Source organism: Lipotes vexillifer, unplaced genomic scaffold (assembly GCF_000442215.2).
Source record: "Lipotes vexillifer unplaced genomic scaffold, Lipotes_vexillifer_v1.1 scaffold252, whole genome shotgun sequence".
NCBI lineage: Eukaryota > Metazoa > Chordata > Mammalia > Artiodactyla > Lipotidae > Lipotes > Lipotes vexillifer.
In genome coordinates, this window is record NW_006773367.1 from 2,710,308 (window position 1) to 2,731,940 (window position 21,633).

General features: G+C 36.5%; 1 protein-coding gene across 2 annotated transcripts in view; it reads left to right on the forward strand.

Moving 5' to 3' along the window:
• ERCC6L2 (ERCC excision repair 6 like 2) overlaps positions 1–21,633 on the forward strand; it is a 140,067-nt gene that overhangs the window by 13,406 nt on the left and 105,028 nt on the right. For both annotated transcript variants that reach the window (XM_007448290.1, XM_007448291.1), the window contains exon 3: positions 20,402–20,524. In XM_007448290.1, coding sequence (XP_007448352.1) covers positions 20,402–20,524 — 123 coding nt within the window. The remainder of the gene's footprint in view (positions 1–20,401; positions 20,525–21,633) is intronic.

Here is a 21,633-nt window from a genome sequence, read left to right on the forward strand (position 1 = left end):
AATTTTTTTTTTTTTTTTTTTTTTTTTTTTTGCGGTACATGGGCCTCTCACTGTTCTGGCCTCTCCTGTTGTGGAGCACAGGCTCCGGATGCGCAGGCTCCGCAGCCATGGCTCACGGTCCTAGCTGCTCCGTGGCATGTGGGATCTTCCCAGACCGGGGCATGAACCCGTGTCCCCTGCATCGGCAGACGGACTCTCAACCACTGCGCCACCAGGGAAGCCCAGCAGTAATATTTCGAAAGGAATCTTTTTTTTCTGAGCGGTAGGTCTCAACAGTGGGCTTAAAATATTTAGTCAACTGTGTTGTGAACAGATGTGCTGTCATCCAGGCTTTGTTATTCTATTTATAGAGCATAGGTAGAGTAGATTTAGCATCATTTTAAAGGACCCTAGGGTTTTCAGAATGGTAAATGAGCATTGGCTTCTACTTAAGTTACCAGCTGCATTAGCCCTTAAGAGAGTCAGCCTGTCCTTTGAAGTTTTGAAGCCAGGCATTAACTTCTCCTCTCTAGCCATGAAAGTCCTAGATGGCATCTTCTTACAGTATAAAGCTGTTTTGTCTACATTAAAAATCTGTTGTTCAGTGTAGCCACCATTATTAATTAGTTATCTAGATCTGGGTAACTTGCTGTATGTCGGCACTTGCTGCTTCACCTTGCACTTTTACGTTATGGAGATGGCTTCTTTCCTTAAACCTCATGAATCAACTCTACTAGCTTCAAACTCTTATTCTGCAGCCTCCTCACTTCTCTCAGCCTTTGTAGAGTTGAAGAGAGTTAGGGCCTTGCTCTAGATTAGGCTTTGGCTTAAGGGAGTTATTGTGGCTTGTTTGATCTTCTGTCCAGATCACTAAAACTTTCTTAATATCAACAAAAAGGCTGTTTCACTTTCTTATCATTCATGTGTTCACTGGAGTAGCACTTTTCATTTCCTTCAAGAACTTTTTCTGTGCATTCATAATGTGGCTGTTTTGTGCAAGGTGCTTAGTGTTTGGCCTGTCTTTGCTTTTCACATGCATTCCTCACTAAGCTTAATCATTTCTGGCTTTTGATTTAAAGTGAGAGACATGTGATTCTCTCTGTCACTTGAACACTTAGAGGTCACTGTACGGTATTAATTGGCCTAATTTCAATATTGTGTCTCAGGGAATATGGAGTTGCAAGGAGACAGAAGGAGAGAGGGGAACAGCTGGTTGGTGGAGCAGTTAGAATACACACAACATTTATTGATTAAGTTTGCTGCCGTATGTGGGCACAGTTCATTGCACCCCAAAACAATTAGAATAATAACATCAAAGATCGCTGATCACAGATCACCATAACAAATATAATAACAGTGAAAACGTTTCAAATATTATGAGAATTACCAAAGTGTGACACAGAGACATGAAGTGAGTAAATGTTGTTGGGAAAATGGCACTGATAGACTTGCTTGACACAGAGTTGCCACAAACCTTCAGTTTATATAAAACACAATTATCTTTGAATTGCAATAAAGTGAAGTGCAATAAAATGAGGTACGCCTGTAGTTTTCCTGTAATGAAACAATCTGAGATGAGTTAAGAGGCAAGCAATGGATTAGGTCTTATACTGCCTCATTTAAATTGTTATATGGTATCTAATAGGTATCTTTTTTTTTGCCTTTTCAGTAGCCTTTGAAGACCAGTTGCCTATAATTTAAAAGAATATACGTATCAGTGTGTGTGATGGTATGATTACAAACAGTAAAATGTACACATCCTTAAGGTGAATGAGTTTTGACAAATATATATATATGTGTGTATATATATATTTGTAATCAATACTGTAATCAAGGTATAGAACATTTCCCTCACCATAGAAAGTTTCCCCATGTTCTTTTACAGTTAATACCCCAGTTGCCTAAACTTTTTATTATACATTTTCTATGATTCTTTCTGTTTTAAGTTATATTCTAGGAAGTATTGAGAACCCAAGGTGTTATGAATACTTACATCATCTGTGAATTCAGTAAATTCTAATCTTTAGTTACATATCTTTGAATGCAAAGTATAAATAACTTTAAGTTGACTAAAAATATTATAAAGTGGAAATAGTGGGCGTGCATCAAAGATCTTTTATCAGGTTATATTAAAAATATTCAGGAGGTGGGATCAAGATGGCAGAGTAGGAGGATGTGGAGCTCCCCTCCCCTCCATAGACACATAAAAAATACATCTACATGTGGAACAATTCTCACGGAAAACTAACTGGAAACTGGCAGAAGAACTAACAAGCAAAGCTGCAGGAAAGATCACCACATAACCAGGTAGGATGGAAAAAAATGGCATTGGATCAGGACCTGCATGCCTGGGAAGGATCTGAAAGAAAGAGAAGGTCCACATGGGCAGACCCTTTCCTCAGGAGTGAGCAGATTGAAGCACAATCTGGGCATCCCAGTCCTGGCATCCTGTGTGGAGGAGACAGGCTCCCTTGCCTGTGGAAAAAAACACTGGGACAGACAGAAGGGCTGGAGAAATCTAGACTGTATTCCAGGGAATGCGTGCATGTTGGCTTGCCAGCAGTCATGGTGGAGAAAGTCTTGCACTTATAGCTGCCACTTTGATGCACTTCCCCATCTGAACTGGAAGAACACCCCAGCCTCGTTCACTCCACACTGCAGCATGGCCAACTGAGCCCTGGGAAAAGACTCAGTCTTGCTACATAGAGACAGACCAGGGGGGACCTGGTGTGTGATCTAGGTGGGATGGCGGCCATTGTCAGCACATGCATGAGGCAGCAGGCAGGACTGCTGCAGCCACTGTCAGGGCCTGCACAGGTCAGTGCCACAAGAATACACCATGGCAAAGTGCTGAACCTCAAGCAGACAGGCCCTGGGAGAGGACTTGATCTAGCTATGTAGACAGCCTGGGAGGCCTGAAGTGTGATCTGGGAAGGACAGTGGTGGCTGTTGTCAGTATGTTCAGGAATATGCAGTGGTTCATCTCCCAGTGAGAACGCCCTGTCTCTGCGCACTCCACACCACAGCGTAGTGCTAGATCTGGGACAGACAGGTCATGGGAGAAGACTGCCTCAGAGGCAGCCCAGATCTCTTGCAGCCACCTGAGTTTCTGTAGCCACAGTGCCCTGACCCCCAGCCCACACCACACCCCAGCCTTGCACTAAATGTGGGATGAACACAACAGAGAAAGGGATGTAAATTTGGGCTGCTTCTGAGCAGAGCTGCAGCTGCCTACACAGGCTATGCACAGGTAATCTGGAATACATGAGCCTCACTTGCTTCAGCAATCACAACCTTTGGGGCAGGGCATGCACTCGAGGACAATGGAGCTTGATTGAACCTGACCCTCAGGGCTTCTACTCCAACAACTGGGCAGCAAACCCCACCCTTGACAGAGTGGCAACAGCCACAGAGCAGAGAGGACATTACACCTCACACCTTCATAAGCTTTAGATACTCTGATGAAACCAACCGTACCCTCTTTGAAGAAGATAATGGCCAGCATACCCTGAGGAAAGATGTGGCCAGCATCCATACCAAAGCCAGCCCTTGCACCAAAAACATTGGATACACAGTCTACAGAGGGACACTCCCACATAAAAACATTCCTTCAAGACCACAGAAGGCAACTGTTTCTCCTAACTTCATAGAGACAGAGAAAGTTAAGTAAAATGAAAAGGCAGAGGAGCTACTCCCAATTAAAAAACAAGAGAAATCCCCTGAAAAAACAAATAATGAAACAGAGCTCATCAGTCTACTAGACCTTGAGTTCAAAAAGGTGGTAATAAAAATGCTAACTGAATTAAGAAAGATTATCGATATAAATGCAGCTCACTGTAACAAGGAATAAGAAACTATAAAGATGAACCAACCAAAAACAGACAATTCAATTCCCGAGGTAAAAAACAATCTGCAAGCAATGAATAGCTGGCTAAATGACACAGAAGAATGAATAAGTGATCTGAAAGCTAGTTAATGGAAATCACCCAAACAGAACAGCAGACAGAAAGACAAATGAAAAAAAAAAAAAAATGAAAGCAACATACAAGATCTATGGAATAATATAAACATGCCAACCTATGCAAAATAGGGGTTCCAGAAGGAGAAGAGAGAAAGAAGGGGATAGTAAATGTATATGAAGAAATTATGGCTGAAAACTTCCCAAACTTAAAGAAGGAAACAGATATCCATGTACAGGAAGCACAGAGGGTCCCAAGCAAGATGAACCCAAACAGACCCACACCAAGACAAATCATAATTAAAAGGGCAGAAGTTAAAGAGAAAAACAAAGAGTCAGTTTCAAGGGAACCCCCATAAAGTTATGTAGAAACTTTGCAAGCCAGGAAGGAGTGGCATGATATATTCCAATTCCTGGAAGGGAAAAACCTGCAACCTAGGATACTCTACTCAGCAAGCTTATCATTTAGAATAGAAGGAGAGAGAAAGAATTGCTCAGACAAACATAAACTAAAGGAATTAAGCAATACTAAACCTACCCTAAAAGAAGTATTGTAGGGTCTTCTCTAAATCGAAAAAAAGCAAGAATCTATAGGAAAGAGAAAATCACATTAGGAAAGGCAAATATATAACAGGATTGAAGATCATATAAATAAGCCAGTACGTAGGTTAAAAACCAATTAAAAAATTATAAAAGTGATTATAACTACAATAAACAGTAAAAGGATAAGGATGAAGATGTAAAATAGGACATCAGATTCACAAAATATGGGGGAGGGGAGTATAAAAACGTAGATCTTTAGAATGTGTTTGAATGTAAATGTCAATTTAAAGCAATTAGATATAGTTATGGTTCAACATCCTTGAACTCCATGGTAACCACAAATTGAAAATGTATAATAGATTCATAGAAACCAAAATGAAAGGAACTCAAGCATACTACAGAGGAATTCATCAACCCACAAAAGGAAAAACAAAAAAGAAATGAACCAAGAACTATGAAAACAACTGGAAAACAAGTATTAAATTGGCAATAAGTACATACCTATCAATAATTACTTTGTCAATAGACTAAATGCTCTGATCAAAAGACATGGAGTAGCAGAATGAATTAAAAAAAACAAGAACCTCCAATATGCTGCCTACAACAGACTCACTGCAGAGCAGAAGAGACAGACACTGAAGGTGAGGGAATGGAAAGATATTTCATGTAAATGGAAGTGACAAGAAAGCAGGGGTAGCAATATTCATATCAGACAAAATAGACTTTAAAACAGAGGCCATGAAGAAAGACAAAGAAGGGCATTGTATAATGATAAAGCAAACAAAAAGAGGATGTCACACTTGTTAACATATACATACCTAATATAGGAGCCCCTAAGTATATAAAACAAATACTAATAGACATAAAGGGAAAAATTGACAATAATAAAATAATAGGAGAATTTAACAACCCACTGACATCAATGGACAGATCATCCAGACAGAAAATCAGTAAGGCCACAGAAGTCATAAATGACACAGTAGACCAGTTGGATGTAATTGATATCTAAAGGACACTACATTCCAAAAAAACCCCCCAAAACCCCACAGTACACATTCTTTTCAAGGGTGCATGGAACATTCTCTAGGGTAGATTACATATAAGGTCACAAAATAAGCCTCAACAAATTTAAGAGGATAGAAATTATCTCAGGCATTTTTCGTGATCACAGTGGTCTGAAAGTAGAAATCAACCACAAAAAGAAAAACAGGAAAATAATGCAAATGTGGAGAGTAAACAACATGCTACCGAAAAACCAGTGGGTCAACGATGAAATCAGAAAATACCTTGAGATAAAAAAGATGAAAACACAACTTTATAAAATCTATTGGATGTGGCAAAAGCAGTTCTTAGAGGGAAGTTCATCACAACACAGGCCTTCCTCAAGAAACACGAAAAATTTTGAACCTAACTTACCACCTAAAAGAATTAGAAAAAAGAACAAACAAAATCCAAAGTCTGCAGAAGGATGGAAATAATAAAAATCAGAGAGGAAATAAATAAAATAGCAATAAAGCACAATAGAAAAGGTTAATGAAACCAAGAGCTGGTGTTTTGAAAAGATAAACAAAATTGACAAGTCTCTAGCCAGGCTCACCAAGAAGAAAAAGATAGGCCCCAAATAAACAAAAAAGAAATGAAAGAGGAGAAATAGCAACCCATACTGCAGCAGTACAAAAAAATCATGAGAGAATACTATGAACAGTTATATGCCAACAAATCGGGCAACCTAGAAGAAATGGACAAGTTTCTAGAAATAGCCTGCCAAAACTGAGTCCAGAAGAAACAGATATTCAGAACAGACTGATCACTAGAAGTGAAATAGAATCTATGATAATAAAAAAAATTCCCTGCAAACAAAAGTCCTGGATTGGATGGCTTCACTGGAGAATTCTACCAAATATGCAAGAACTTATACTTATCCTTCTCAAACTATTTCAAAAAATTTGAAGAGGAGGGAACATTCCCAAATTCATTCTATGAAGCTACCATCACCCTGATACCAAAACCAAAGAGGCTACAAAAAGGAAAATTATAGGCCAATATCTTTGATGAATATAGATGCAGAAATCCTCAACAAAACATTAGCAAACCAAATCCAACAATACATAAAAAGGATCATACACCATGATCGAGTTAGATTCATTCTGGGGTCACAAGGTTGTTTCAACACATGTAAGTCAATCAGTGTGATACACCACATTAACAAAAGGAAACAAAAACTACATGATCATCTCAATAGACAGAAAAAGGATTTGACAAAATTCAACATCCATTCATGATTTTAAAAAATCTCAATAAAATGGGTATAGAGGGAACATATCTCAACATAATAAATACCATTTGCAACAAACACACAGCCAAAGTAATACTCAACTGTGAAAAGCTGAAAGCCTTCCCTTTAAATTCAGGAACAAGACAAGGATGCCCACTCTCACCACTTCTATGCAGCATGGTACTGGAAGTCTTAGCCACAGCAGTCAGACCAGAAAAAGAAATAAAAGATCCAAATGGGAAGGGAAGAGGTAGAACTCACTATTTGCAGGTGACATGATACTCTATATAGGGAACCCAAAATTCTCCACCCGAAAACTATTAGAACTAATAAATGAACTCAGGAAGGTAGCAGGATACAAGATTGATATACAGAAATCTGTTGTATTTCTTTACACTGATAATGAAATATCAGAAAAAGAAAGTAAAAAAAAAAAATCCCATTTAAAACTCACATTAAAAAAGAAAAAAAAAACCCCTAGGAATAAACTTAACCAAAGAGGTGAAAGACCAATATGCCAGGAGTCCCTAAGCCCCGGGCCATGGACTGTTATTGAGCTTTAGCCTGTTAGGAACCGAGCTGCACAGCAGGGGGTGAGTGGTGAGTGAGTGAACAAAGTTTCATCTGCTGCTCCCCATTGCTCGCATTACTGACTGAACCATCGCTTGCATTAGCGCCTGAACCATTACTCCCCCCACCCCACCTGTGGAAAAATTGTCTTCCATGAAACCAGTCCCTGGTGCCAGAAAGGTTGGGGACCACTGCTACATGCTGAAAACTATAAAAGATTGGTAAAGGATATTGAGGATGATTCAAAGAAATGGAAAACTGTCTCATGCTCTTGGATTGGAAGAATTAATATTGTTAAAATGGCCATCCTTCCCAAAGCAGTCTACAGATGTACTGCAATCCCTATCAAAATTCCTGTGCCATTTTTCACAGAACTAGAACAAATAATCCTAAAATTTCTATAGAACTGTAAAAGAACCAGAATTGCCAAGGGAATCCTGAGGAAAAAGAACAAAGCTGGAGGTATAACCTGTACAGACTGCAGACTATACTGCAAAGCTACAGAAATCAAAAGAGTGTGGTATTGGCACTAAAACAGACATATAGATCAATGGAACAGAGTAGAGAGCCCAGAAATAAACCCAAGCACCTGTGGTCAATTAATCTATGACAAAGGAGGCAAGAATATACAATGGAGGAAAGAGTCTCTTCAACAAGTGGTGTTGGGAAAGCTGGATAACTACATGAAAACAATGAAATTAGTATATTCTCTCACACCATATACAAAAATAAACTCAAAGTAGTTTAACACCTACGTATATGACCCCATAAAGCTTGTAGAAGAGAACATAAGCAAAACATTCTCTGACATAAATCATAGCAATATTTTCTTAGGTCAGTCTCCCAATGCAAAAAATAAAAGCAAAAATAAGCAAATGGGACCTAATCAAACTTAAAAGCTTAGCACAGCAAAGGGAACCATCAACAAAATTAAAAGACACCATACAGAATGGGAGAAAATATTTGCAAATGATGTGACCAAAAAGGGATTAAGATGCAAAATATACAAACATCTTGTACAACTCAATATCAAAAAAGCAAACAACCCAAGCCAAAAAATGGGCAGAATACCTAAATGACAAAGAAGACATACAGATGGCCAACAGGCACATGAAAAGATGCTCAACATTGCTAATTATTAGAGAAATGCTAATCAAAACTACAAGAGGTGTTCCCTCACACTGGTTAGAATGGCTATCATCAAAAAGTCTACAAACAATAAATTTTGGAGAGGGTGCGGAGAAAAGAGAATCCTCCTACACTTGGTGGGAATGTAAATCAGTGTAGCCACTATGGAAAACAGTATGGAGTTTCCTTAAAAAACTGAAAATAGAGCTACGGTATGATCCAGCAGTCCTACTGGGCATATATCTAGAAAAGATGAAAACACTAATTCAAAAAGATACATGCATCCCAGTGTTCATAGCAGCACTATTTGCAATACCCAAGATATGGAAATAACCCAAGTGCCCATTAACAGATGATTGGTTTAATAAGATGTGGTGTGTGTGTGTGTATACACACACACACAATGAAATATTACTCAACGCCCCCAAAAGAATGTAGTATTGCCATTTTCAGCAGCATGGGTGGACCTAGAGATCATTATGCTTAGTGAAGTAAGTCAAAAAGAAAAGGACAAATACTAATGATATTTATTCTTATGTTCCACTTCTATGTGGAACATAGAAAATTGTGTGTATACACACACACACACACACACACACACACAGACAACAGAAAAAGACTCACAGATGTAGAAAACAAACTTATGGTTACCAAAGTGGAGTGGGAGTGAGGAGGGACAAATTAGGAATATGGATTAACAGATACAAACTACTATATATAAAATAGATAAGCAACAGAGATTTACTGTATAGCACAGGGAATTATATTCAGTATCTTATAATAAGCTATAATGGTGTATACTCTGAAAAAAAGTAACTGAATCACTGTGCTGTACACCTGAAACTAAAAATATTGTAAATCAGCTATACTTAAGTAAAAAAAAAAAAGTAATTGTCCAGTGCTTAAAACTCAGTCATTTGTGGAACATTCTTTATGCCTCCTTTAATCTCAGTTCTATGTAGTACATCAATCATTTTTCTCTCATCAATCTCTTGCTGAATTTTTCAGTAACTTTATTTTTGTACATCAGTCTTTTTCTCAACAATGCTTCTTCAACTCTTCTCCATTACCTCCTCAGTCGCCCATGCCAACTCATGGATTTCAAACTCCTGGAGGATAGAAATAAGCCTTTCATCTAAACTTTTGCAGTGCCCAGGACAGTACCTGGCATGTAGTAGGTAATAAGTATATTAATATATTTTATTGAGTGCATTAATTAATTTTAAGTTGAATTGAGTAATCATATCTTTCTATGGTTATATATTGAATGATCCCTAACCTATGTGCCATGTACTACGATATACATTTTCCATTAAACGTATGTTAATTAGGCATTATTCACGTATTTTATTGATGAAAAAGTTGAAATTTATGGCGACATTATAGAAATTGCACAGGGTCACATAGGTAGTATAATGTTGGTTGGTCAGACTCCAAAGTCTTTGTCATAGCTCCTGCATTACACTGCCTTTTGTAATGTGGGTTCAGAATGCAGATTTTAAAGAATATTTTAAAACTCAGCAGAAGTTTTGACCATCCTTATTTATCATTATTTTACAATCTTTTAGATAACGTAATTTACTGAAAATCTACTTTGTTTATTGTGATATGCAAGATTGTATTCAGGGCATAAAGCCTCCTTACCTCAGTGAAATGATGCTAACAAAAATAGCTCTTGTTGGGCTTCCCGGGTGGCGCAGTGGTTGAGAGTCCGCCTGCCGATGTAGGGGACGCGGGTTCATGCCCTGGTCCAGGAGGATCCCACATGCCGCGGAGCGGCTAGGCCCATGAGCCATGGCCACTGAGCCTGCGCGTCTGGAGCCTGTGCTCTGCAGCGGGAGAGACCACAGCAGTGAGAGGCCCGCGTACCTCAAAAAGAAAAAAAAAAAAGCTCTTGTTTATTGAATCATTCTTCTGTACTAGCTTGATATTTTACATATTTTTCCTCTTTTTCTCAAGAACTAAAATAATAGTGATTATATCATACATAAATGCATGCTCGTAAAACTGTAAGGTATAATTTTTTTGTTGAGGTGAAATTCACATAACGTAAATTAACCATTTCAATTTTTGCAATTCAGTGGCATTTAGTGCATTCACAGTGTTGTGCAACCCCCATCTCTCTCTGGTTTCACAACTTTTGCTTCTCCACAGAACAATACCCTATACGCATTAAGTAATCAGTTTTCTTTTCCCCTTCTCACCATCCCTTGCCAGCCACTAATTGATCTTCTGCATGTATAGATTTGCCTTTTCTGAATATTTCATATAAAGGAAATACAGTTGTGACTTTTTGTGTCTGGTGCTTTCATTTAGTGTAATGCTTTCAAGGCTCATCCAAGTTGTAGCATGTATCAGTACTTCATCCTTTTTATGGCTGAATAATATTCAATTGCATGTAAATACAACAATTTTGTTTACCCATTTATCCTTTGATGGACATTTGGGTTGTTTCTACGTTTTGGCTACTGTGTATAATGCAGTTATACACATTTGTGTATAAGTTTCTTTGTGGACATATGCTTTCATTTCCCTTGTATATATACCTAGGAGTGGAATTACTAGGTCATATGGTAATTCTGTGTTTAATTTTTTGTGCAACTGCTAAACCATTTTCCACAATGGCTGCACCATATTACATTCCCACTAGCAATGTATGAGGTTTCATGTTTCTTCGCATCCTTCTCATCACTGTTATTTTCTGTTTTCTTCATAGTAGCTATCCTAGTGCATATGAAGTGGTACCTCACTGTGGTTTTGATTTGCATTTCTGTAATAATCAACGGTGTTGAACAACTTTTCATGTGCTTTTTGGCCATTTTGTATATCTTCTTTGGAGAATTGTGTATTCATGTTGCTATAGATAGAATGTTTGCATCTCCCGAAAATTCATTTGTTGAAACTCTAATCTCCAATGTGATGGTGTTTGGAGATGGGGCCTCTGGAAGGTAATTAGGTCATGAGTGTGAAACCCTCATGATGGTGTTAGTGGCTTTGTAAGAAGAGATACTAGGGAGTTTACCCCCCTCAGTCTGCTTTCTGTCATTTGAGGATACAAGATGACTGCCATCTGCAAAACAGGAAGTGGGCTTTCACCAGACATCAGATCTACCAGCACATTGATTTTGAAATTCCTAGCCCCCAGAACTCTGAGAAATGAAAGTTTGTTATTTAAGCCATCCAGTCTATGGTAATTTGTTACAGCACTCCAAAGTGACTAAGATACAAGTCCTTTGCCCATTTTTTAGTTGAGCTGGCTGTCCATATATGTATGAGTCTTGATTCTAGTCTTTTTATTGTGTCATTGTTCAGTTTTACTGTACTTAACACTCATTTTTTTTTTGTTTTTCTTGAATTTAACTATATTTTTTTATGCAGCAGGTTCTTTATTAGTTATCCATTTTATACATACTAGTGTATATATGTCAATCCCAATCTCCCAATTCATCGCACCACCACCACCACCCCCACCACTTTCCCCTCTTGGTATCCATACGTTTGTTCTCTACATCTGTGTCTCAGTTTCTGCCCTGCAAACCAGTTCATCTGTACCATTTTTCTAGGTTCCACATATATACGTTAATATACGATATTTGTTTTTCTCTTTCTGTCTTCTCTCTGTATGACAGTCTCTAGATCCATCCACATCTCTACAAATGACCCAATTTCATTCTTTTTTATGGCTGAACAATATTCCATTGTATATATATACCACATCTTCTTTATCCATTCATCTGTCGATGGGCATTTAGGTTGCTTACATTTCCTGGCTATTGTAAATAGTGCTGCAATGAACATTGGGGTGCATGTGTCTTTTTGAATTATGGTTTTCTCTGGATATATGCCCAGTAGTGAGATTGCTGGGTCATATGGTTCTATTTTTAGATTTTTAAGGAACCTCCATACTGTTCTCCATAATGGCTGTATCAATTTACATTTCCACCAACAGTGCGAGAGGGTTCCTTTTTCTTCAGGCCCTCTCCAGCATTTGTTGTTTGCAGATTTTCAGATGATACCCAATCTAACTGGTGTGAGGTGATAATACCTCATTGTACTTTTCATTTACATTTCTCTAATAATTAGTGATGTGGAGCAGCTTTTCATGTGCTTCTTGGCCATCTGTATGTCTTCTTTGGAGAAATGTCTATTTAGGTCTTCTGCCCAGTTTTCGATTGGGTTGTTTGTTTCTTCAATATTGAGCTGCATGAGCCATTTATATATTTTGAAGATTAATCCTTTGTCCGTTGATACCTTTGCAAATATTTTCTCCCACTCTGGGGGTTATCTTTTCATCTGGATTGTAGTTTCCTTTGCTGTGCAAAAACTTTTAACTTTCATTAGGTCCCATTTGTTTATTTTTCTTTTTATTTACATTATTCTAGGAGGTGGATCAAAAAAGATCTTGCTGTGATTTATGTCAAAGAGTGTTCTTCCTATGTTTTCCTCTAGTTTTATAGTGTCCGGTCTTACATTTAGGTCACTAATCCATCTTGCTTTTATTTTTGTGTATGGTGTTAGGGAGTGTTCCAATTCCATTATTTTACATGTGGCTGTTCAATTCCCCCAGCATCACTTATTGAAGTGACTGTCTTTTCTCCACTGTATATCCTTGCCTTCTTTGTCATAGATTAGTTGACCATACCTGCGTGGGTTTATCTCTGGGCTTTTATCCTGTTCCATTGATCTACATTTCTGTTTTTGTGCCAGTACCATATTGTCTTGATTACTGTAGTTTTGTACTATAGTCTAAAATCAGAGAGTCTGATTCCTCTAGCTCCGTTTTTTTCCCTCAAGACCGCTTTGGCTATTTGGGGTCTTTTGTGTCTCCATACAAAGTTTAAGATTTTTTTCTTCCAGTTCTGTTAAAAAAGCCTTTGGTAATTTGATAGGGATTACATTGAATCTGTAGATTGCTTTGGGTAGTATAGTCATTTTCACAATATTCATTTTTCCAATCCAAACACATGGTATATCTCTCCATCTGTTTGTATCATCTTCACTTTCTTTCACCAGTGTCTTGTAGTTTTCTGCACACAGGTCTTTTGTCTCCCTAGGTAGATTTATCCCTAGGTATTTTACTCTTTATGTTGCAATGGTAAATGGGGGTGTTTCTTTAATTTTTCTTTCAGATTTTTCATCATTAGTGTAGAGGAATGCAAGAGACTTCTGTGCATTAATTTTCTATCCTGCACCTTTACCAAATTCATTGATTTGCTCTAGTAGTTTTCTGGCGGCATCTTTAGGATTCTCTATGTATAGTATCATGTCATCTGCAAACAGTGACAGTTTTACTTGCCATTTTCCAATTTGTATTCCTTTTATTTCTTTTTCTTCTCTGATTGCTGTGGCTACAACTTCCAAAACTATGGTGAATAATAGTGGTGAGTGTGGACATCCTTGTCTTGTTCCTGATCTTAGAGGAAATGCTTTTAGTTTTTCACCATTGAGAATGATGTTTGCTGTGGGTTTGTCATATACGGCCTGTATTATGTTGAGGTAGGTTCCCTCTGTGCCCACTTTCTGGAGAGTTTTTATCATAAATGGGTGTTGAATTTTGTCAAAAGCTCTTTTTGCATCTATTGAGATGATCATATGGTTTTTCTCCTTCAATTTGTAAATATGGAGTATCATACTGATTGATTTGCGTATATTGAAGAATTCTTGCATCCCTGGGATAAACCCCACTTGATCATGGTGTATGATCCTTTTAATGTGCTGTTGGATTCTGTTTGCTAGTATTTTGTTCAGGATTTTTGCATCTCAGTTCCTCAGTGATATTGGACTGTAGTTTTCTTTCTTTGTGACATCTTTGTCTGATTTTGGTGACAGGGTGATGGTGGCCTCGTAGAATGAGTTTGTGAGTGTTCCTCCTTTTGCTGTATTTTGGAAGAGTTTGAGAAGGATTGGGCTTAGCTCTTCTCTAAATGTTTGATAGAATTCGCCTGTGAAGCGAACTTGTCCTGGGCTTTTGTTTGTTGGAAGATTTTTTTTTTTTTTTCCATACACAGGCCTCTCACTGTTGTGGTCTCTCCCATTGCGGAGCACAGGCTCTGGACACGCAGGCCCAGCGGCCATGACTCATGGGCCTGGCTGCTTCGCGGCATGTGGGATCCTCCCGGACTGGGGCATGAACCTGTGTCCCCTGCATCGGCAGGCGGACTCTCAACCAGTGTGCCACCAGGGGAGCCCTGTTGGAAGATTTTTAATCACAGTTTCCATTTCAGTATTTGTCATTGGTCTGTTCATATTTTCTGTTTCTTCCTGGTTCAGTCTCGGAAGGTTGTGCATTTCTAAGAATTTGTCCATTTCTTCCAGGTTGTCCATTTTATTGGCATAGAGTTGCTTGTAGTAATCTCTCATGATCTTTTGTATTTCTGCAGTGTCAGTTGTTACTTTTCCTGTTTTATTTCTAATTGTATTGATTTGAGTCTTCTCCGTTTGTTTCTTGTTGAGTCTGGCTAATGGTTTATCAATTTTGTTTATTTTCTCCAAGAACCAGCTTTTAGTTTTATTGATCTTTGCTATCGTTTCCTTCCTTTCTTTTTCATTTATTCCTGATCTGATCTTTATGATTTCCTTCCTTCTGCTAACTTTGGGTTTTTTTTGTTCTTCTTTCTCTGATTGCTTTAGGTGTAAGCTTAGGTTGTTTATTTGAGTTGTTACTTGTTTCTTAAGGTAGGATTGTATTGCCATAAACTTCCCTCTTAGAACTGCTTTTGCGGCATCCCATAAGCTTTGGTTCACCTTGTTTTCATTGTCATTTGTTTCTAGGTATTTTTTGATTTCCTCCTCGATTTCCTCCGTGATCGCTTGGTTATTAAATAGTGTATTGTTTAGCCTCCATGTGTTTGTATTTTTTACAGTTTTTTTTACTGTAATTGATATCCAGTTTCATAGCATTGTGGTCTGAAAAGACACTTGATACGATTTCAATTTTCTTAAATATATCAGGGCTTGATTTGTGACCCAAGATATGGTCTGTCCTGGCTAATGTTCCATGAAAACTTCAGAAGAATGTGTATTCTGTTGCTTTTGGATGGAATATCCTATAAAGATCATTCAGTCCATCTTGTTTAATGTATCATTTAAAGCTTGTGTCTCCTTATTTATTTTCATTTTGGATGATCTGTTCATTGATGAAAGTGGGGTGTTAAAATCCCCTACTATGATTGTGCTACTGTTGATTTCCCCTTTTATGGTTGTTAGTATTTGCCTTATGTATTGAGGTGTTCCTATTTTGGATGCATAAATGTTTACAATTGTTATATCTTCTTTTTGGATTGATCTCTTAATCATTATGTAGTGTCCTTTGTCTCTTGTAATAGTCTTTGTTTTAAAGTCTATTTTGTCTGATATAAGAATTGCTACTCCAGCCTCTTTTGATTTCCATTTGCATGGAATATCTTTTTCCATCCCCTCACTTTCAGTCTGTATGTGTCCCTCGGTCTGAAGTGGGTCGCTTTTAGACAGCATATATACTGGTCTTTTTTTGTATCCATTCAGTCAGTCTATGTCTTTTGGTTGGAGCATTTAACCCATTTACATTTAAGGTAATTATCGATATGTATGTTCTTATTACCATTTTCTTAATTGTTTTGGGTTTGTTATTGTTGGTCTTTTCCTTCTCTTGTGTTTCCTGCCTAGAGAAGTTCCTTTAGCATTTGTTGAAAGGCTGGTTTGGTTGTGGTGAATTCTCTTAGCTTTTGCTTGTCTGTAAAGGTTTTAGTTTCTCCGTCAAATCTGAATGAGATCCTTGCTCGGTAGAGTAATGTTGGTTGTAGGTTTTTCCCAGTCATCACTTTTTTCTTCCATCTTCAATATTAAAATGGCTACAGAAAAATTCACCAATTTTGATGTTTTCTTTTTAAACGCACACTGACATGACAGCTGTCACATACAATCTAACAGAATTGTTTTGAATGAAGTTAGAAGACAACTAAGTGCTACTAGAACCATCTTATGGAAAAAACAGAGCAAACCTTTTTGCCAACCCAGTAGACCGTCCTATTTTAATTTATTTTTATTTTAAGGAAGCTAAGAGTTAGGAAAGCTAAGTGTAATACCTAAGATACTAGTTATCTAAAATTTGAAGGTTAAACCAACATTACATTTCCAGAGTCAACCAAACTTGGTGTTAGTATATATTTCTTTTTTACATTTCTATGTTCCATTTGCTAATATTTTAAGAGTTTTTCTTCTATGTGAGTATGAGAAATTGGCCTGTAAATTTCCCATATTTTTGTTAGATTTCTTATCAAGGTTATGTTGAACTCATAAAATGAGTTGAGAACATTTCTCCCTTTTTCTAAAATCTGGAGAAGTTTGTTTAAGACTGGCATTATATCTTTCTTTAGCATTGGTAGACTTTTTTGGTGGCTATTTGACCCTTAGTTTTCTTTGTAGAAGGTTTGTAATTATGTATTTAAATTTCTATAAGTTATTTGAATATGTAAATTTTCCATTTCTTCTTGTTTCAGTGTTGATAAGTTCTGTTTTTCCATTTCACCTAAACTTTCACAGTTATTGGCATAACGATGTTTATTATGTCTTATACATATTTTTGTGTGTGTTTGCGTGTTCTCTTAGTTTCTCTTTTTTTTTTTAAATCAATTTTCTAGGGGTCATCACTTTTAAAAATCTTATAACAAGGATCATTTGGCTTTGTCAGTCTTTTTTATTTTATGCTTTTTCATGCTTTATAATTCTATTTTTGTGTGTTAAGTGTTCTGTTATTTTTATATATTTTTCAGATAGATTCTTAGATATTTTATTAGCTGGTTCTCTTCTGTCCTAATATATATGCATTTAACTTCATAAAGCCTGGCTTTAAGTGTATTCCACAAATTTAATATGTAATTATTACTCATTAGTATTTAACTTAAATATTTTCTGATCTCCATTGTGAGTTCTACTTTGAAATATATTCCTTACTTTCCAAATACTTGGGGATTTTCTGTTTATATTTTTTGTTATTTCTGATTTCTTGCACTGTGACCAAAGAACATATTCTGTATGATTTTTGTCTGTTGGACAAAATTAAGATTTGCTCTATGACTGTGCATGTCAAATTTGGTAAATATTTTATGTGTACTTCAACTGAAACTATGTTTTGCTGTAGTTTACAGTGGTCTATCAAATGTTTATTAGATAAAGTTTGCTTACCATTTTATTCAAATATTCTATACCTTTACTGATTTCTTTGTTTTTTTCTTACTGAGTTATTTCAAAATCTACCATTGTGCTTATCAATTTGACTACTTTTGTTTCAGTAAATGTTTCTTCTTTAGTAATTTACACTTCATGTAACTTCCAAATGAATTAATCAGTATCAAGTGTGCCTCTTTAATTTAGTAATGCTTTTTGCCTCAGTATTATATTAATACAGCTATATCAACTTTCATTGGGTTTTTGTTTGGATGGTCTTTCTCTACCTCTTGTCGTAGATGTTTTTTGTGTAAGTGGCACACATATTGTGAACAGAACCTCCATACTGTTCTCCATAGTGTCTGTACCAACTTACATTCCCACTAACAGTGTAGGAGGGTTCCTTTTTCTCCACATCCTCTCCAGCATTTATTATTTATAGACTTTTTGATGATAGCCATTCTGACTGGAGTGAGGTGATATCTCGTTGTAGTTTTGATTTGCATTTCTCTAATAATTAGTGATGTTGAGCATTTTTTTCATGTTCCTCTTGGCCATCTTTATGTCTTCTTCGGAGAAATGTCTATTTAGATCTTCTTCCCATTTTTTGGTTGAGTTGTTTGTTTTATTGATGTTGAGTTGTATGAGCTATTTGTATATTTTGGAAATTAGTCCCTTGTCAGTCATATCATTTGCAAATATTTTCTCCCATTATGTAGGTTGTCTTTTGTTTTGTTTATGGTTTCCTTTGCTGTGGAAAAGGTTTTCAATTTAATTAGGTCCCAGTTTATTTTTATTTCCATTACTCTAGGAGATGGATCCAAAAAGATATTGCTGCATTTTATGTCAAAGAGTGTTCTGCCTATGTTTTTCTGTAGGAGTTTTTTACATTTAGGCAGTGGCAGATTCAATGCAATCCCTATCAAATTACCAATGGCATTTTTCACAGAAGTAGAGCAAAAAATTTTAAAATTTGTATGGAAACACAGAAGACCCCAGATAGCCAAAGTAATCTTGAGAAAGAAAAAACAGAGCTGGGGGAATCAGGCTCCCTGACTTCAGACTGTTCTATAAAGCTTCAATAATCAAAGGCATATGATACTGGCACAAAACCAGACATAGATCAGTGGAACAGGATAGAAAATCCAGAAATAAACCCATGCACCTGTGGTCAATTAATCTATGACAAAGGAGGCAAGAATATACAGTGGAGAAAAGACAATCTCTTTAATTAGTGGCACTGGGAAAACTGGGCAGCTACATGTAAAGAATGAAATTAGAAGATTCTCTAACACCATATACAAAAAATAAAGTCAAAATGGATTAAAGACCTAAATAAAAATATCACTCAGTTGTATAGTGTCTCCACTGTTTTTGCTGCAATATCAGCTATTTGTCTAATTGTTGCTTAATAGATAGATACTGTTTTTTCCTCTGACTACTTTTAATATATTTCTGTCTCAAATTTTGAGCAGTTATTTCCCTCCAGGAACTACTTGTGGATTTTTTTTTTTTTTTTTTTTTTGGCTTCATGTTCTTAGTTGATATGGGATATGTGGCTTTAAAAAAAAATTATTTAATCTATTTTTGGCTGTGCTGGGTCTTCTTTGCTGTGTATGGGCTTTCTCTAGCTGCGGCAAGCGAGGGCTACTCTTCGTTGCAGTACATGGGCTTCTCATTGTAGTGGCTTCTCTTGTTGTGGAGCACGGGCTCTAGAGTGCAGGCTCAGTAGTCGTGGTACGTGGGCTCAGTAGCTCCGCGGCATGTGGGATCTTCCCGGACCAGGGGTTGAACCCTTGTTCCCTGCATTGGCAGATGGATTCTTAACCACTGTGTATGGCTTGATTTTTGAAATCAGTTTTTGAAAGCTTTCAGCCCTTATCTCTTCAAATACTTCTGCACCATTCTTTTTCTTCTGTCATTTGAGATTCACATTGTAGGTGTCTACACCATGTTGAAAACACTATTTTTTGATAGTTTTTCTAATTCTCTCATATTTTTTCTTTAGATTTTAATATTTGTATAACTTATTTTTCTAAAGTAATGATCAGTTATTTTGCCCCATATATATGTATACCTCATATATTTTCCCCTTAATATTTAAAACAACTATCCAGTATTATATTTGGTATTTTCATATAATTTTAGTTATTCAAAGAGATTAACTTAGTTGCCCAAGTTCACATATCTGCCAAACAACTTAGGTTGAAATTTGAACCAAGGTCTAGTTTAAATTGTCTCTTGCTTTTCATTGTATGAAGTTAATTTCCTTTTTTCCTATGTCTTTTTGTCTTTCTCATTTGATATTTGGAGAATAGCTGTTGTTGAGTGGTGTGTATAATGATGAAATGCCTTAGTTTATCTTAAAATAACATTCTGTCACTCCACCTATATGTATTGGATACAGAAAAATGCACAAATTTATGAGCCAAGTATTACCCCTTTAATGAGTTTATTTTCTACAAGGAAAAAGGAATGTACACAGTTTATTGTAATAGAGAATATGATATCTCAACTGATGAGATCAAGAAAGAACTCATTGAGTGAGTAGAACTTATCTTGGAAGAGATGGCAATGTGAGAATTTTTAATTTTTTTTACTGCATTCAAGGGTAACTTTTATATTATAGATATGTTTGTTAATACAAATAAAGAAAACCAGTACTAGTGGTTCATATTGTGTTTCCTCCGAGCAAATCTATTTGTACGTACTCAAATTGTCACTTACTGAGTATTCAGGTAAACAGTAAAATTTTGTCCATCACGATACACAGTGATTGAAAAAATTGGATTTTTTCTCCGTAGGTTATTTCATTTTTGGCTGCAGTTTTGGGTAAAAAGGGAACTCGTGAAGATATTGAAAATAACATGCCAGAGTTTTTACTAAGAAGTATGAAAAAGGAACCCCTTTCTTCTACAGCAAAAAAGGTAAGATATCTAGAAATGTACAGTTCATGAAGCTGGTATTGCAAAAGTGGAAACTTTTAAACATTATACACTATAGTATAAATTTAAAACATAAGGATTTAAAGACATTATTTAAACATTTCTTTCATAGACCTAATTTCTGAAGGATTATCGGTTTTGTCCTCAAGTTAGATATGATTGAAAATAGCAAAATGTAATTTCAGTTTGAATTTTGGGGGTGGGGTGGGGCTTTCAGTCTTTTGCTTGGCAAGATTTACATGACTTAATTTGATTAATTTGTTAAATTTCCATGAATGTGTATGTAAAGTTAATTGAAATCCATTGTATTGTTTTTTATCTATGTGAGAATGAAACACAGACAGTAGTAGATATTGCTGACACAGGTGCCTCAATGATAAAGTTGCATAGCAGAATAATTACCTCCTGAATATATGAAACAAATCCTCCCTATACAAGAAACATCAAAGTTGGAATCAGAAAGGCTAAGTAAGGTCTAGGCTTGTCACTGTCTCTGCCCACGTAACTGTTAATGCTATTCATATCCATTCTTCAGCTTTCTCCTTTGTAAATGTGTGTTTATAAATATCTTATACATAATTCTTATAAAAAATAAAAGATTTCTAAAAAAAATGAAATGCATAAAAGAAAGGTGTACTATAGGTATGTGTCTGACTTTTATATTATCCTCAGCATCCAGGAAACTTGATAGAAATAAAGTTTAACTGATTTCGTGAAATCCTTATCATATTTTATCATATTATGGTGATGAGCCACTTTCTACACATTTTTAAATAGTGTCTTTTACATATTTCTTATATATAAGATTGCTGAGAAGTCCATGTTTACTCTTGTGTATGATTAAGGGCATTTCAATATAAAATTTTGAGAAGTATTGGCTTAAGGTATTAAAAAATCTTATTACTTTAAATTTCCTATTATTTTCAATAGCATAGGTCCATTCTTTTTTTTTTTTTTTTTTTTTTTTGTACGTGGGCCTCTCACTGTTGTGGCCTCTCCCGTTGCGGAGCACAGGCTCCGGATGCACAGGCCCAGCGGCCATGGCTCATGGGCTCAGCCGCTCCACGGCATGTGGGATCCTCCCGGACCAG